The following is an 18,132-nucleotide window of genomic DNA, read 5'->3' as shown; positions in this document are numbered from 1 at the left end:
GGGAATTTTTATAACCTTGTTAACAACCTCCTGGGAGGATCTCAATCAGTCACAGCCTTGTCTACTCAAAGTCTGTAGTGTCTTGTACAACTCTCTATTTTAAGAGCTACATTTCTTCCTCACAGTGCCTGCGCAATCCTTCATGAATTCTTAGACATGCTTCCTGTAATGATTTGAATGTCCTTGCACATTTACTGGAGGTTGACTTACCTCTGGACAAACAGTCTTAATGAGTTGAAATTATTTTTAAGGCATTTATGAAATTCTGGGGACAGATGTACAGATGTCTTGTTGTTCTTTGAGATTTGCTGATTCCCAGATCGCTTGGGAGCTGCAATTTTGAGGACTTCTGTATTAAGTCAACAGAATCTCCAATGAAGTCTCTAAAGAGCAGCAGAGGAAGGGTTTGTTTTCAGAAGAGTTGTACAATTTCAACAAAAAAATACAACATGAACCACAAGCCAAGCCTGCTGAAGCATCTGTGTGACAACAGAGTTAAATTGGCACAAAAGGTCTCACATAACAGGTAGGACAGCAAAATAGAGAAAAAAACTCAGAGCCCAGAATTATGAACATTGCCTGAGTCTCAACTCGTCATACTAATGCTCCAGGCACATTTCAGAACAGTCATCTCTAGGCTGTAGCTTTGTCAGGAGCTATAAATTGGGTCTTTCTTTGGTCCATACTGAGATTGCATCTGAAAGGACTGACCCCTTAATACTGAAAGGTTACAGATATAAGAATCTGACCTGCTCCAGTGATTTCTAAATGTGACTTACAGATTCTGCAGTATTATTACATTTACTCAGCAGCTCTGACAGCTCAAGACTGAAAGCCATATGGATAATATGAAAACAAAGCAACAGGCAAAATGTTTTAGTTTTGCTGAACAGTTTTGCTCAGTACATGATAAATTACTGTAGCAAGTTCTATTCTTTATTCAGCCTGACTTTGTCTAAGTCTTTGCACGGATTTTACTTTGTTGTATATTTATGGGAAGTATGTCCCTAAAAAGCTGTTACTTGTCAAGTGTTTCCTTCTAGTAGATGTTTTGATTACAGCTATGCTAGAACCACTCTGTTGTCAGTCTTTTAGGTATGAAGTGCTGGTATGAAGGTGCCTTGTCTACATGAGATGCTAAGTCTTGGCTGCAGCCTGCGTTACCCAGACACTGACCTTAACATTTAGAGTTTTTTACTGACCTTAATTTGATTGCATATTGTTATCCTTAGAATGAACAGGGAAGACAGACCAGAAAAATGAGTGTAGATATGCTTATGCAGCAATTATTTATACAGCAGATTATGTTGCTAGTATCTTTGTTGCCTTTACATTGTGGGTTTTCTATAAAGAAGAGATTGAGTAAGTAGGGAAGTTTTGCTACAGCTAATGCACAAGTGGAAAAAGAGAATATCTCTTGGTGTGCTTGTTTATAGTCAATTCTCATTTACATCAGTTGGATTATCTGAGTGTTGGATTTGTCAGTTTCGTGGATAGAAGATCTGCTATCCTAGGATAGTACACTGATTTATAAGCAGGGCTGTTTTGATTTCAGAGTGAATTTATCACTGGAAGCAATACAGCTGCTCTTCTGGAGCAGCTGGCTTCAAACTACCATAGCTTGGGCAGATTTGCAAGCTGTTTCCAAGACTTGGTTGTCAGGGAGTCCAGTGCTGGCTACTTCTGTATTTCACAATAGCTCCAGTTTATGAAACCGATGAACTCCAGCAGCCAAAATGGACCAGGCCCCTTTATGAAATGACTGTTTTTGTACCACTTCCCAGGCAATGGTCCTCGTCCAGGAGGATGATTCATTAGACTGCAGTGTCATATGAGTGCATAGATGCTGGTCAGTCTACTGGATCACCTAGATGAGGAGCAATTCCTGTGGGAACACTGGCAGGCATGCAAGGCTGTGTTTGAGCCAAGGTCAGTTTGTCTCTGACAGATGAATACTGTTGATGATGAAGCGGGAGGCAGGATGCAGTAGGCAAACACCTTTGAACAAACTAGCTTCTGTCACTCTAGCATGCCTTAAAATAGATTCAAGCCTGCCAATGGGTTTTGTTGTTAGCAAGCAAGCCTTCTGTCTGTTCACTGGCTGAGCAGTGGGATGTCTCTACTCCTCCCTTGCTTGTGCTATTTTCATATTATGCCAGCGTTTATGTACTAACTTACAGTTTTCCTTTTCCTTCATATTTTTTGTCAAGTACACTGAGATCCACAACTAAACAGTATTATAGTTTCTATCCCTCTCCCACCCCCCCTCTCTCTTCCCAGTCAGTCACTTTTCAATACTCCTCTAAATCTTTTATACTATTCCTCAGTTGTTTTTCCATCCTTAGTGCATTTTCTTTAATAGGATAGCCTCTTTTTAATTTTTTTATTTTTTTAATGTAGGTGATGACTACTTCATGAGCTGATCTCTTTTCTCATTCTCTTTCCAGCAAATATCTCAAGGCTCTCCCTGTCATGGGTAACCTATGATTGTAGTTGGAAGGTTAGCTGATCTATGAATCCTTGGCTAAGGCCAGGGAATTAACTGCAAGCTCAGCTTTCTGTTACTGAAACACATTTCAGTATTTAAACACTTAAAGAACATTCTTACCTTCTTTTGCCAAAATCAACACCTGTACAGCAAGGGATGGATCCTGAAAAAGTGAGATGGAGGTCAGTATTTTCTTAATATAATTTCTAATTAATTATTATTTAATGTTGTCACATTCTAAACAAAATATAGCACCATGTTTTCTGAGACAGTGTGCACAAAAGGAGAATTACACACCATGCTACTGAATATAGAAGGGATGCACTTTTCCTGCTCCAAAGTATTGTCTCATTGTCTCCCTCACTGATTTCTTCATCAGCTCTTGTAGCTGAAGTCTGATAATGCTCACTACTGCAGGAAATCCATACAGACATATGGCAAAAACCATGCAAATTTGTGGGTAGTTTTATCAGAAAATAAAAATGTATTAGAAAAATTGGATGTGGTGATCACACTATTTATTACTGATATTTGTGAAGACTAAGATGACTGAAGAGTGAGGATATGTGATGCAGGATCCTTCAGGCATGTCACCATACCTTGAAACACACTGCATTGAAAAAGATCAAAGTGAATCCTGATACTATCTCCGTCAGACTTGAAGACAAAATTGAACATTTAAACTCACAGATCATGACTTTCCCATCCCAACAGATGTGATTTCAGCAAGGTCACTGAAAGCACAGCAATGTAAAACTAGTATCTGAAGCTTAAGCCAAACCCAGATGCAGTAATTAATGACTATTGTTACTGGCAGGGATGCAAAATAAGCAGAAGTTGTTGAAAAAAGCTTGTTTTTTTTAAAAAAAACCCTTTAAAATATGAAACTATTTAAATTGAAAAGCTGAATTAAAAAAAATTAAAGCAGTTTTGAAAATATTTCTGATGAAAACCTTTATTTTTTTAAATAGCCTTCCTTCCTTCCTTCCTTCCTTCCTTCCTTCCTTCCTTCCTTCCTTCCTTCCTTCCTTCCTTCCTTCCTTCCTTCCTTCCTTCCTTCCTTCCTTCCTTCCTTCCTTCCTTCCTTCCTTCCTTCCTTCCTTCCTTCCTTCCTTCCTTCCTTCCTTCCTTCCTTCCTTCCTTCCTTCCTTCCTTCCTTCCTTCCTTCCTTCCTTCCTTCCTTCCTTCCTTCCTTCCTTCCTTCCTTCCTCCCTTCCTCCCTTCCTCCCTTCCTCCCTTCCTCCCTTCCTCCCTTCCTCCCTTCCTCCCTTCCTCCCTTCCTCCCTTCCTCCCTTCCTCCCTTCCTCCCTTCCTCCCTTCCTCCCTTCCTCCCTTCCTCCCTTCCTCCCTCCCATCATTTTCTAATTAGAAATGAATGCACTTATTTCATTAAAGGTACAATCAGAAAATGTCTAACATTCATGCTGAAATGTCAGGGAGGGCCATGAAGGTCCTGATGGGCTTCTGTGTCCATGTCCATCTTCTCTCTTGCATCCCCAGGACCTATTCCTTTTGCCCATAGCTCATATCAGCTCCTTGAGCTTATCAGCCCCTGCCCTGGCAATGCTGATCCTGCAGCAAGATGATCTCTGGCTGCCCACAGCCCTGCCCTTCTGATCCACTAACAATAAGCAGGAATACAAGTGACAAGCGTTGTCCTAAAAAAGGTGAGCCACCATCAGCAAGAAAAAGCAGAATTTGCCGTAAATCAATCAGTCATGCAAACTGCATGGTAATAGTCTGTGTACCCATGTGTATATTTATTTGAGAATTGAATGGACACGGAAAGGAAAAGGTAGCTAGAGGAATAAGGAAAAGGTTAGAGGAATTAATTACTAGAGGAATTCAGACTGTATATGCATTTTTCTTCTATTCTCCTTGCCCTTTTCCGACAAATATACATGAGCATGAGTAATATTAGCTCTGTCATACTTCCCTTGAAGCAAATGAGATGCTGTCCTAGCACTGTTGTTTCCATCCTGTGTTGACTCATGCAGTGCAGACACTTTATCCTGCCCGTGTCTCTGCTGTAAGACCACAGATCATGTTATCACTTTACAAATATAGCATATTAGTATATCTGGAAGGCTAGTCACGCTGCAGGGTTCAGACAGATCTGGCTGGCCATGAGCTGTGCTATGCTATAAACAACCTCAGTGTCCCACATTGAATAACTGCAGAGCACACTCAGGAGCTCTGGACACTTGTGTTCTTTAGTAGTAGGTAAGTGACAGTTTTGCTGATTATTGTGTTTCTTCAGATGTGTGGGGTCAAGGTGGAAAATGGCAGGAAAAGTGAGAAGTAGCTATCAGGTAGCTCTGGTTTTGCTGCGGATCTCTAAAAACTAATGCATATGGGAAAAGCAGTTGAAACAGAGAGCATTTAGTTCAAGGCAGTATGTTTGGTGGGTATCTTTAAAGAGAATGAGATTCACCCTCTGCATTGTTCCTGTAAATAGATTTACACTTGTGACAAATCCAAAGTTTATAATTTAGGAAACCTTTCAAGTTCTACTCTGTGACTCAGTTATAATAAACCATTGCTATTTCATCTCAAGGACATATGCTGGTGTGGGAATGATTTTCAAGAAAAAAAATGGTTTGAGAGGTCAGTCATTTATCTTTGCTGTCTGTCAGAATTTACAGTGGAATTTAAAAAGAGTTATAGAACTTCAGTTTCTGAAGGCTATTTACAGTTAATCTAACTGGCATAGGAAATACAGTCTGCTACATCTTTTGAGAACACAGCCTATCATTTAAAGTCAAATATTGTCATTATTGCTTTTGTTGCTACCACAAGCATTTATGTGCTATCATTGACATATTACTTTTATAGGTTAAGAGGTGCTGACCAGCTCTCTTCCTCTGAACAGCAGTTAATTGAGCCCAGTTTCAAGGATCATGGGTGGATGATAACGCTCATTAAGCAAAGAGGTAGATCATACCAAAGAGTTTCACTCACTTTGCTCTCCTCAAACAGAAAGTAAAAGTGGAAAATTATTCCAAAGGTGTCCAGCTGTCAATATCACCTGTGTCTCCTCTCCACAGATGCGGGAAAGTTTTGTGGGAAAGACCAAAGGCACAGCTGGGGTGAGGGAACTGATAAAATACAGATGCCACCTCATGACTGAATGGTGGGGTTTGGGCCATTAGAGATAAAATAAGTTGACTGCTGGAATAGTTGAAAGCAGTATCATCTTTAGCTTATCTATATTATCTACCATCTTAAATCACAAAATTTAACATCTTTGCAATTGGCTATGACCATTTTACTCATTATACAGGTAATGATCTTGTCTCTAACACTGGAAATAGGACTGCTGTAGGTCAGACATAGGTTTTTGTTCTCCTTCTGCAGTAGAGGCAGGTGACAGGACTGAGTTCTTAGATCAATACATTCAAAATGCCCCCCCCAGGGAGAAAAAGAAATGATACATTTTGAGGGTTTTTAATTAGTGCCAGTTAGGACAGAGAGTCTAAAATAACATTTATGATGTTGTCATTCACAGAGATAGCATCTGAGGCCGTACCCTATAAGGGCACATGAAAGGTAAGTAAGAGTTGCCTCAATTCTTGGGAATTGTTCAGGAACCTTAAGACAAATAAGAGGTCAATGAAACATTGTGTTAAAAACCGCAATGGACATGAAACAAGTTTTAGAAACCTGAGAGTGTAATGTTATGGTGTAATCTTAATTTAAGATAATCTAATCATATATGAAAGCCTCAGTGTTTTGCTCAGTGACAAAGAATGCAAATTTATTAGCCATGGGTCTATGTATGAGAAGTTAAGGGGGATCTCTCTAATCAGTTCTTAAAACATGTTTTTAGTTTCCCAGGACTCTGTTGTATACAGCCCAAGACAATTGTTTACACCTGCTGACTACAGCTACATGCATAGATTCAACACCTTCACCAATATGTAATACACTTTTGAGCTGTTCTTCCTTTGGCAAGAAATAACCTCAAAATACATGCCCATTTCAAATACATCATCCCTCTCGCAGTCTTAAGAGAATTAGACCTCTCCTCAGCAATATCCAGGGAAAAAAAAAAAAAGAAAAAGAATGGATTTTTGTCAGAGACATCAGTCCAGTGTTTCATTAGCTTCATTGTCAATGGAAGAATAATTAGTCAGCTCACTGAAGTGCTAGGGGAATACATCTGTAATAAATCCCCTTGCATATGTAACATCTATCATGCTTGATGGCAAACATATTAGTGTTACAAGAGTTGAGAAAGTATAAGGAATATTGTAATTCAGCTGCTAATTAATCCATAATTAAAGACCTAATTAATGAATAACCCTGTGAAAAATTGTCTAAAAATCAAGATGTGAAGACTGCAGTGATAAAGAGGACTCTTGTTTGTAAGACTTTAATTTACATCTAGAATAGGAACTGATTAATGAAAACTGTCAGTAAAGCATTGTGCTGCAGCACGGGGCAAAGAAAAATATGCACATAAAAATGTGTGGAAACCAAGTTCAGCTCTTGCATATCTGTTTTTAATTTTATAGTGTTCATAGCTATTTTTACCTGAGTTATAATGAGTAGGTTAATAAAAAGATATGTTTTCTCTTAGCTGGGGAATGTAAACAATGCAAACGTTATTTATTTGTGTATGAAAGAGGCTAATGTCAGATTCTATTCATAAATGTCTCTTCCACAAAGTAGCTAAAGAAGAAAACTAAAAAAAAGACCTTAATTCATCAAAGCATTCATGATTAAGCTCCATGATACAGAAAGACACTAATTTCTGAAATTAACTACACTGAAAGTTGAACTAATTAATAGCTTGAAAGTGTCACTGTCTCTGTTTGTTTATGTAGGAGCCAGCTGGCTGAGACTGTACTCTTGAGAGAGCAGGAAGGAACATTTCAAACTCCCAAAACATCTGGGCTCATGTCCAGGTGTCAGGACTGCCTTCTCCAGCCTTGGAGCAGATTGTCCCTTTCCTCTTGCATTTATTCTGTGCTGTAGCTACATTTATTGGATCTCTGGGGACCCAGGCCTTCAGGGGGACACCCACTGTGATCCATCACATTGCCCTGCCCACATATTCCCCAGGACCCAGCAATCACATGGATGCATGCATATGTGCTCTGAAACACAATCTATCTTGGATCCCAGACCTCAAATTCTCACTGTCAAATCTGCACTTTTGGCGAGACTAGTGACAGCTAAACCAACCAAATTAGCAGGAAGGATAATTCCCTGCTGGTGTAGAGCAATAAGAGATTTTTACTAGAAGCAAAACAAGGTAGGGAAGAGCAACTTCCCACTTTGCAGTCCTCTCCCACTCGTCAAGCATCACAGAGAGGCACTACCCCACTTACAAGCTGTGCTCAGTTAGCAAAATATAGTTGTATAGGGTGAACATTGCCACAATGTCTGTTGCTCTTTCAATCACAGCATGTTTCTCTAATTTAATCTTTTCCTGATAACATAAAAAATGTGTTCAGTTGCTATCCAAATGTCAGGTTTCCTCTGAATTATTAAAAAACTTGAGAGATAAATGACTTGATGATTCCAAAGCACAGTGTGAGTGAGCTTATTTCCTAAGAAATTATTTGCAGCATTGGTAGGAAATATTTCACTCATATTTTCCCCCATGTAATCCTGCCAGTAATACTCATTAGAGTGCAGCACATCTCCCACAGTGATTATCAGAAAGAAAAAGGGCCCAAGTGAGCCAGGTTGTTAAGCAAATTGAAGGAACCAAAACATTAATAATTTAATAACTCACATAAAACAGCAGAGGAAAGTATACACAGTGCTGTGCTTTAGGACAGCGAGGTGCCATGTGAAATCAGGAGAGCTGTTAACAGAGACTACTACTGGCTGTACCTGTAGTCTCAAAACTATGTTGGACTCTTTCAGACTCAAGACTCAGGTCTTGTTCTACAGAATACTGTGCACACACAAGTTGGCCAGCATGAACACTAATCCCAGCTAAAGTTCAGAGAACTTTAAACTCTACTATAATGAAGCCAATGCAATTTTGACTTATCACTGGCAGTATTCTACCCACTCCAGAGAAGACAGATAATACTGGTAAACAGGGAGGAGCTGTAGAAGAGTTTGGTACATGTTTGCAGAAGAGTTAATCTTGGCAGACCACAGAGTCATCATATCTAAGAATACTTCTCTTGTGCTCCACTACTTTTCTTTTTAAAGAAGGCCTTGCCTTGTCTTTATGTTTTTGGGTTTTTTTAGTTTTTTTGTTTTGTTTTGTTTTGTTTTTGTTTTTGTTTTTAGTATGCTTCTTAAGGTATTTATTAATTGATCGATCTATCTCAGATGCTGAGATAAATGCAAAAAGGCTGAAAACTGTTCTTTCAATGAAGTTGCTGATTTGAAAAGCACTTTTTATCTGTGGAAGGCCTTCCATCCAGAATTCAGTGTTGATTTTAGCTCATATATCCTTAAACACTTTTTTGAAGATTGGGTAGTCCGTGGCACCTTGTGGTGCAAGTGCAGGTGATGGAGATGAAACTCCTTCAGCATTAAACACCAGGAGCTCCCAAAAGGCATCCTAATTTTGAAACTTACTTGCCTTCAGTGGTCCTCCATACTCAGGTTGGTGACACTTTTAGAGGTATTGAAAATCATAAATTTCCACCTTTATTTCCCCCTTAAGCCAAGGGGGAAAAAAAAAGAAAAAAGGAAAAAACCCAGTCATCAAATGCCTTCTCAGGGTTCAGAGGTCAAGTGGAAACAAACACAAGTGGTCATGAAATCACTGCTGCTATCAAAGATGGCTGTGGTAGCATCTGTGGCAGACCTGTAAACAAGAGTTGGAGATATCAATAGCTGAAGGGAATAAGGGCATTTAAGGCACAGCACTAAACCTCTCCAGTTTTACTGAAGAGCTGACATATGAAGTATGTGTATATTTGTAACAACAACATGAATAACAATAAATAAAAAATAATAAATACTATGGACATTACAAGGTAGTTATCTTCTTTTCCATCCTATATATTTTCAACACCTTGCTGAAGACAGTCTGTTTCATGGCTTCTGAGTACTCCTATTATTTAAAAAAGAATCTCGGAAATAGATGCTAGAGACCTGTCTGCCTACTTTTAGGTGAATCTATACAATAAAATAAATTAAATGATAATATAAATGATAAAATAAAAAAAATGCAGATACTTAGGCAGATGCTTTTACTAGCAATAATATTTGGCACTAATATTATATCATTTAAATAAAAACATATGATGAGTATCATCCCTAATATTGTGGTGTTTTGCCAGTTAATCCTCCAAATGCTCAAGAGCATCCAAATGCTCCAAATGCTCAATATCATTATACACATGAGGACTGTGTTTGATTTTAATAGCCCTATTTATAAATACATTTAAATGAATAAAGTTTCTGCAAGATTAAGGAAAGGTGTTTTCTTTTTTCTAAGAACAGAAATTGCACACAAGTGTCTGGAAAGGCAGTTTTTCTGCTCTATGTGTGTAGGGATAGCTCACGGCAATAGGGCACCCAAACCCAAATGCTGGCAGCAAAGGAATGCTCTTACAGACAAGCGCTCCTTCTCACCTCAGCTGGCCCGGAGAAGTGGCAGATTATTAAATTAACTTGATAAGAAGATGGGTCGTGGTGTTGAGATGGGGCCTGCAGTAGGAAGAGTCAGAGAGAATTCCTTTGTAGGGGAGGCGCTTGGTAATGTGTTCTAGTGAAGGCACAGAACCCTGGAATGATGACATTCAGAATATTTTGCAGGCTATTGTATCTTGAACTGATAGTACATCCCTGACGAGAGAAAGAATTGTGGTTTATAATGTAGAAGGAAAATTCTAATTACAGATATTCCTGTGATCTCCTTATTGATAAAAACAGGGACAAGGTTGACATAACCTGCTGGTTGAGGAAGAGATGCAAAGGACATGCTGTTCAAAGGGACATTTTTTTCCCCCTCCTCCTAAAAAAAGCCTAAAGAGCAGGAAGGAGTGAAGCCAAAAAAAAAAATTTCTTTCCTCTGCCACTAATACGAGTTTCTCTGGTTACAAACTCTCATATCACCTTGCCAAGTACTGCAATGCTTATTAGAAAAAAAAGCGCTATTTTTAAAATTTTGAGATGATTTTATTTATTTATTTATTATATTACCTAAAAGTATTTCCTTAAATTAACGTGTAGCTGCTTCTGAAGGGAAAATCTTAGAATAGCTAAAAAAAAAAAAAAAAAAAAAAAAAAACCTGAATGGTCAGCTCTGTTTCTGAGCTAATCATTACAAAGAAGGCAAGATCAGTTTGACTTCCTGGTATGTTGCCTTTTAAGGGTATTGATTAAGGTCTTGCAGATAACTTCTTGGGAGGTGTAAATGGCTAGGGATAAGATTATTTGCTTCCATAGATATGCACAGAGAACTAGTTTCTCCATATATAATTCTCTTGTAAATGACATTGCCTTCTTTTTGTATTCCTGAATCCCTTTTCCCCTGGAAAGTTCTGTAGGTTAATTATCATATGTTACTGAATAGCCTTGTTTTGTGGCCTATCTCACTAATAACTCAAAAGACTGATAAATATTATAACCATGCATCATCTAAGAAAGGTGTGCTGATGATCTGCAGCATAATTTAGACGTAGATGTTACTTAAGTCAAGATGACTTTAAGAGGCAAACTCAATGTAGTTATGAAGTAAGATCTTGTGAATGCAGGTCATGACTGCTTTTGTGGACAGGACTTGTCCTTAATGAAAGCAAGGGTGCCTGTTTTTTGGGTAAGAAATAGTTTTTTGCTTTTCACTTACTGCCATATGAGTGGGTGAGGTAATCCTCACAAGTATGACAAAAGCCTGTCCTTAATGATCATGTGTAAGTATGGGATGAGAAAGAAGCAATGCTGAATTATAAAATGATGGGTAAATTGGAAGAGAAGGGGTGCTGCTGATGTACAGAACCATATGACTGCTTTGAGCAGAGCAGTCAGACGAGGTGACCTCTAGAAGTCCTGCCTAACTTCGCTGTGGTTTCTGACAATGAACAAAATGATAACAGTGATTCCCTGTGAATAGCCTAAGTATGGGAGGAAAAATAGCTGTGTTCCTAGTTGAAGCTAAGAAGTTAGAAAGAAGGGTATGATTGAGATTTTTCTCTATCCAAATGTAGTTTACCACCTGTGAATAATAGATGATAATTTTAAGTTTTCCTCTACAGGCCTAATATGATGTTTGGAAGAAAGAAACTACTGTGTATGAATTTGAATATGTATTTCTAGAAATCAAAATCATTATTAGTAGTTGCTTCTTCTGTGATAAATTCTTGCCATGCATGAGTAAGTAGCCTGAAGAACCTATAGTTAGTATCAGTTAAGCATAGCTTTTGCCAGTTTTCCTTCCTGGGCAATATCTCATCATTAGGAAAATGACGGTGTCTGAATTTTGGCAAATACATATTCTGCCGTCATGCTTGATACTTTATCCCCATTTTTTAGACAAGGATATAGGATAAAGCAACAGACCTGTGAAGATTGCTAGGTGACCTTTTCAGAGCTGCAGATGTCAAAAAGCATTTCACATTTGTCCTGATGCATATTTCTAAAGCCTTAGTCACCCTGTAATCTGATCAGGATTTGTGGCTTTGCTCCTTCTGAAGAGATTAATTCTGAGGTATTATGATGGACAGCTCTCATCTGCCACCCAAGTTTGTCCTCTGCTTGGTTTTACCACAGAAGAAAACCCCACAATACCTTGCCGCTTAGTGCAACATGAGGGTAAAAGCTATATGTGGATAAAAGCAATATGTGGATAAAATGAACTTTTCCAACCTAGTGTTTAATAAATCAGTGTCTCAATAAAGAACGGATGACTTAAGCTGTGAGACAGGAAGGTGAGAAATGAGTCAAGGAAAAGGAGTGCTTTCACAGTCTATTCAGACTCTCTGTTGATTAAGGCCATCTAGTTCCAACAGAGGTCAAGTGTCCAGCTGCAACTTCACTGTCTCACAACAATTCAGCTTCTGCAACAGCCTTTCTACCAAAACACACTTCTATGAATTGGTCTATTAAAATGAATTAGACCCTGCAGAGTGACTGCTGGTCTGCAGTTACTGTGAGGGGTGAAGTCCTTGTCACTGGGTTTCTTTCTCCTGTAAGCAGAGGTGAACTTTTTATTTTATGAGGTAAACAGTTCCGGTAAATTAGTAGTGAATATGTTTTAGAAGGACAAACCTTTCCACAGAGGATAAGGTCGCTGTTTTAATTACACTGTTTTAATGGGGTTTTGACTCAGCTGCTATCAGCTGTTAGTTCCAGATAGGTTAGGAACTATTTTTGCCTCATTTTAAGTGCTAGCAAAGATAAACAAGCAATAGGTGCGGCTTTATGAACAACAAAGATAACATTTTATATAAACATCCTAACATATAGAAGACTATGTAAATAGAATGATACTGGTCTCTGACCAGTTTTGAGCCAATACTTGTTGGTATTTGAGAGGGCCTTTCTTACTGAGATGACTAATAAGGTGAGAAGGTAGGTATCTTTGCTCTGGATGTACCTATGCATAATTCTTTTTAGTCCATGCTGTGCATTTTCCAGAGGACATGAGGATGTTTTCCTGGCTCAGAATAAATTATTCCTTTGTATGCTATGTACTACAGAGGGATGTGTGGGTGAAAGGGGGTGAAAAAGAAAAGGGACAGTTGCAAAGTTACAAGGGAAAAAATACAAAGGGGAGAATAATTTCCCCTTTGTCCTCAATATTATAACAGAAGGACAGATAATAAATAGCTCCAGCTGAAGGACACAATGCTTGGAAAAAATGATCACAGTAGCATCTGAGGAAAAATTATAGACATGAGCTTGAAAACGCACAGGAAAGGGGAGGATTGCTCTTTAACTGATAAGTAGATGGTCAAGAAGGGTTTTCTTCTACTGTTTATTTTTTTCCCCCTAAGCTTATAAACAGTATAATAAATGTGTTCTCTAATAAAACCTCACACAAAGTTTAAATAACTGACTTTCCTCTGTTGGTAATCTAGCTACAGTTTATGAGAGCCAGTATATTGTGATGATTGTATCCCCACTAGTGACTCTCAGCAAGAAAGTATAGTTCCACCTCTTTTATCAAGAATTGTTTGTGTACTTGCATTAGAGATTTAGTGGGTGATTAGTTTCCTATGCTAGTACTGAACCACTGTGAAGAACACCATCTTGTAAGTCATGCTGTGTTTCACACAGAGAATGGATAGGTTGGACAGGACCTTAAAAATCATCCAGTTCCAGGACAGGAATGCCTTTCACTGGGCTGGGTTCTCAGACCCCCATCCAGCCTGCTCTTGAGCAGGGATAGGAAATCCACAGCTTCTCTGGGCAACATGTTCCAGTGACTCATCACACTCACAGTAAAGAGTATCTTTAGAATATCTAATCTAAACCATCTCTTTCTGTTTGAATCCATTCCCCCTTGTCTTATCATTATATGCTGTCTCCATCTTTCTCACAGGCTTCCTTCAGGTACTGGACAGTTACAATTACTCCAAAGCCTTCCCTCCTCCAGGCTGAATAATCCAAATTCTCCCAGTCTTTTCCCAAAAGAGAGGTTTTCCATCCCTTTAATCTTCCTGGTGGTCCTTCTCTGGACTAGCTCCAACAGGTCCATGTCTTTCCTGTGCTGAGGAACGTAGAGGAAGATGCAGCACTCCAGGCTGGCTCCTCATGAGAGTGGAATAGAAGGGAAGAATCCTCTCCCTTAACTGCTGACCATTCCTTTTGATGCACTCCAGGACACGTTTGGCTCTCTGGGCTGGGAGTGCCCATGGCTGGGTCATGTCCAGCCTCTCACCCACCAGCATCCCCAAGTTCTTGGCAGGGCTGCTCTGTATCTGTTCATCCCCCAGCCCGTGTTTTAAGGGGTTGTCCTGACCCAGGTACAGCACCTTGCCCTTGGTCTCCTTGCACTTGCACTTAGCGCAGCAAGTTGCACTTGTGCCAAGTGGGAAAGTGAAAAAATAAGTGGGATATTCCCATAGGCCCACTTCTCAAGCTTGTCCAGGTCCCTCTGGATGACATCCCATCTTTCAGGTGTAATAACAACACTCAGCTTGGTGTCCTCTACAAATTTGCTGAGAGTGCACTTAATCCTTTTGTGTATGTCATAAAGGAAGATATTGACTAGTACTAGTGCCAGTACAGACTCCTGTGGGACACCACTTGTCACTGATGTCCATCAGGACTCTAAGCTATTGGCCACTACCCTCTAGATGTGACTGTCAGGCCAATTCCTTATCCATCCAACAGTCCACCTGCTGAATCCATGTCAAATTAGAGAGAAAGACATTGTGGGGGACTGTGTCAGAGGTTTTACAGAAGTCCAGATAAATGATATCTGTAGCCTTTCCCTTGTCCACTGCTGTAATTCCTCCATCATAGAAGGCCACTGGGTTGGTCAGGCAAGATTTGCCCTTAGTGAAACCCTGCTGGCTATCCCAAATCATCTTCCTTGTCTCTCTGTGCCTTAGCATAACTAGTAGGATGATCTGTCCCAGGACCTTTCCAGGCACAGAGGTGAAGCTGATAGTTTGGTGATGGCCAAGGTCCTCCTTTCTAACTTTTTAAAAGATGGATGCAGTGTTTCCCTTTTCCGCTCACCAGGGACTTCCCTTGACTTCCATGACTCTCTGGATATCAGGGAGATTGGCTTGTCAACTACATCAGCCAATTCCCTCAGAACTCTGATATGCATTCATCAGGCCCCAAAGACTTATGCATATTCAGGTTCCTCAGATGATCATGAAACTGATCTTGTGGGAGGGAGTTTTCTCTTCCAGTCCACATCCTGCAGTCCACCCAGTCAAGAAGGGTTGGAAAAGAGGTTGCCATTAAAGAATGAGTAACTAAGCTTTCTCTTTGTCCATTGTTACCAGTTTTACAGCATTTTATATCAGAAGAGGTATAATTCTTCTTCCCTTTCTGGCTGACATCAGTTCCTAACTGCGTGGAACCTGATACACTGATACCAAGCCTCTGACTATTGGAATGTGTTTCCATATGTGTTGTGGTTTAGGAATTCCTAATTCCCCAATTTAGTGTTCCTACTCAAAACACACCAGACAATGTGCTGCTCTCTCACTGTGCCTGCCTTTCCCTGTAGCAGGATCAAGAGAAGAATGGAGACACAAAAAAGTGAAGATCATAGGTTGAGATAAGAATGATTTAGTGGAAAAAGCAATGAAATAAATAAAAAAAAAACCAGTAACAACAATACTAATAACAGTGTACAGGACAGGTGAATGATTCACATGTGATTGCTCATTATGACCTGGTGTTATCTGACTGTGCACTCCAGTAAAGTGAAAAAGGCAGGTGTGACTAGCTTACCATGTGCTGAGGTGAAGAACCTCAGGGTCCTGGCCACGACTCTCCTGGCTGCTGCAAAGTCAACCCTGTTGACTGGCCAGAATAAGGACATGTTAGTAAGTGGGGACCATGACGTGTTCACCAAACCTTCCCCGTGTCTCCTGCCTTAGGTGAATTTTTTTGTGTGTTGTGGGGCTGGTCTTTTGATGCCTTTCACAGATAAGCAGATACTTATGGGAAAGCAGGAATTTCACAAACTCCATTGAAACAGGATAGCTTGAGGTCATAAAGATCAATACACAACAACTCCAGATGAAGTGCTTTTGCATGATTTAAAATGAATAAATTCTTTATGAGCATTCATTTTAATATTAGTCACAGAAATTATTAAAAATGCAAAGCCTTTAAAGCTATTTTCATCAATGTTACTTAATCAAACCAGTATTTTTTTTGCAACTCTGTCTTTATCTTGAAAAGGAAAAAATGCAAGGAAAATTCAATGTGTAGCTGTTGCCATGGATTTTATGTAGAAATGAATTGTACGCTACATTGTATGCTACATTGATGTATGCTACATTGATTACTGCCAGCACAAAACCCTTGATAATTCGGACAAGATGGAAATCATACCATGTTAACATTTCTTATGACTTCAGTTCTTTTCCTCAGACAATTTTAATGAAACCTGATAGTTTGGAGCTTTATCTTTCTCATTATTCCTTTTTCTGAAGAATTGGCTTGTTTTTGCAGGAGAAGCTTAATGTCAACAATATGGGGCATCAGGTGATAATATTTGACTTTTCTGTCATAAGAGGACTGTGGGAAACTCGAGTTAAGAAGAACAAAGAACGTCAGAGGAAGGAGAAAGAAAGATTAGAACAAAGTGCATTGGAGAAGTAAGACAACTTTTGTGTTATTAATTTTAACCAAATCTGTTCTTATTATCCACTAACATTGCCTTATACTAAATATAATAAATAGAAAGATATGTAACAAATATGATAAATATACTAAAAAATAATTGTTGATTATTAAAATTTAGGGGTTTGGGTTTGATTTCAATGACATCTTACTTCCTTTCCTCACATGATAGTTAGAGAAATGCAGCACAAACAATACTTATGTTTCATTACTTTCTGCTCTTTCCTATGCAGATCATGATATATTAATGATATATTTTATTGTTTACCATAGACATAAATTGAAGAGAAAAAGAACATATATTTTTGTACCTTTCTCTTTTAATATACTGCATAAAAGTAGGGATTATAGAATTAGTGAACATATGCTCACAGGTTTCAGTACTAAGAAATACTTTAAGTATTTTATTGTGTTGAGAGAAGAAAGAAAAGGAGTTAAAGAAGTGGACATAATCAATTGCTTCTGAATAGGTAATATCAAAGAGAATAAGAATTATTAAGTTATTTTTTCCTGGGGTATTAAAGAAGGCTTTGATTATAATGCTTACATCCAATGATAATTTTATTGCTTTTATTATACTGAATTTATATTTTCTTTAAACAATGTTTTGTTTCCCATAAGACACAGTTAAATATTAAACTGCATTGGAAAGTTTGAAAACATAGGATTTATCAATTTCCTCCCTCTGAGAAGAGAAAAACATAGAAATCACGTTCTGTTTTAAAAATAAAACGCACAGGGTAAGACAGTGCCCTTGTTTAAGAACACAATAGCATTCAACTTTTGCATGGTGTTTCAGCACTCTCAGGACACCCTCACTAGTAGATTCTCACTGCCAGGGCAGCTGCACTGGCAACAGAGCTGCTGGTCTAGGAGGAGACCAGGATAACACAGAGTCTGACCATCCTTTCTGTGGGACCTTTCACTTCAACACAGCCACCTCTACCAAAGCTTACAATCAAAACTGTAATCCTAACAAAAACAGAAGAAAAAAAAAAAGAAAAAAAGAAGTTCATCCTTCAGATTGAATTCTCTAGCAAGGATAAGCATTCATTTTGGTGTGAGCTGTGTCCTGGTTTCAAGTAGGATAGTTTGTTTTCTTCTTAGTAACTGCTACAGTGCTGTGTTTTGGATTTAGTATGAGAATAATTTTGATAACACACTGCTGTTTGGATTGTTGCTAAGTAGTGCTTATGCTAAGCCAAGGACTTTCCAGTGTTTCATTCTCTGCTAGTGAGGGGCTGAACAAAGAGCTGGCAGGGAGCACAGCCAGGACAGCTGACTTGAACGTGATATTCCATACCATAGAACTTTATTCTTACTATGTAAATTGGTGGAATTGGCCAGAAGTGAGTGATTTTGTTTCTCAGAAATCAACTAGGAGTGTGTCAGCAGGTCGTGAG

The 18,132-nt window shown here is 38.9% G+C and overlaps 1 protein-coding gene across 1 annotated transcript in view; it reads left to right on the top strand.

The window, feature by feature from the left end:
- The first annotated feature begins 4,584 nt into the window (after positions 1-4,584).
- The window catches only part of LRRC2 (leucine rich repeat containing 2), a 78,859-nt gene continuing 65,311 nt past the window's right edge, over positions 4,585-18,132 (top strand). Inside the window, exons 1-2 of the mRNA XM_054652669.2 lie at positions 4,585-4,711; positions 16,559-16,704. Of these exons, the coding sequence (XP_054508644.2) occupies positions 16,580-16,704 (125 nt within the window). The 5' untranslated portion in view covers positions 4,585-4,711; positions 16,559-16,579. The remainder of the gene's footprint in view (positions 4,712-16,558; positions 16,705-18,132) is intronic.

Source organism: Agelaius phoeniceus, chromosome Z (assembly GCF_051311805.1).
Source record: "Agelaius phoeniceus isolate bAgePho1 chromosome Z, bAgePho1.hap1, whole genome shotgun sequence".
NCBI lineage: Eukaryota > Metazoa > Chordata > Aves > Passeriformes > Icteridae > Agelaius > Agelaius phoeniceus.
The sequence above is the reverse complement of the archived record's forward strand: the minus strand, read 5'-3'. Positions and strand labels throughout refer to the sequence as shown.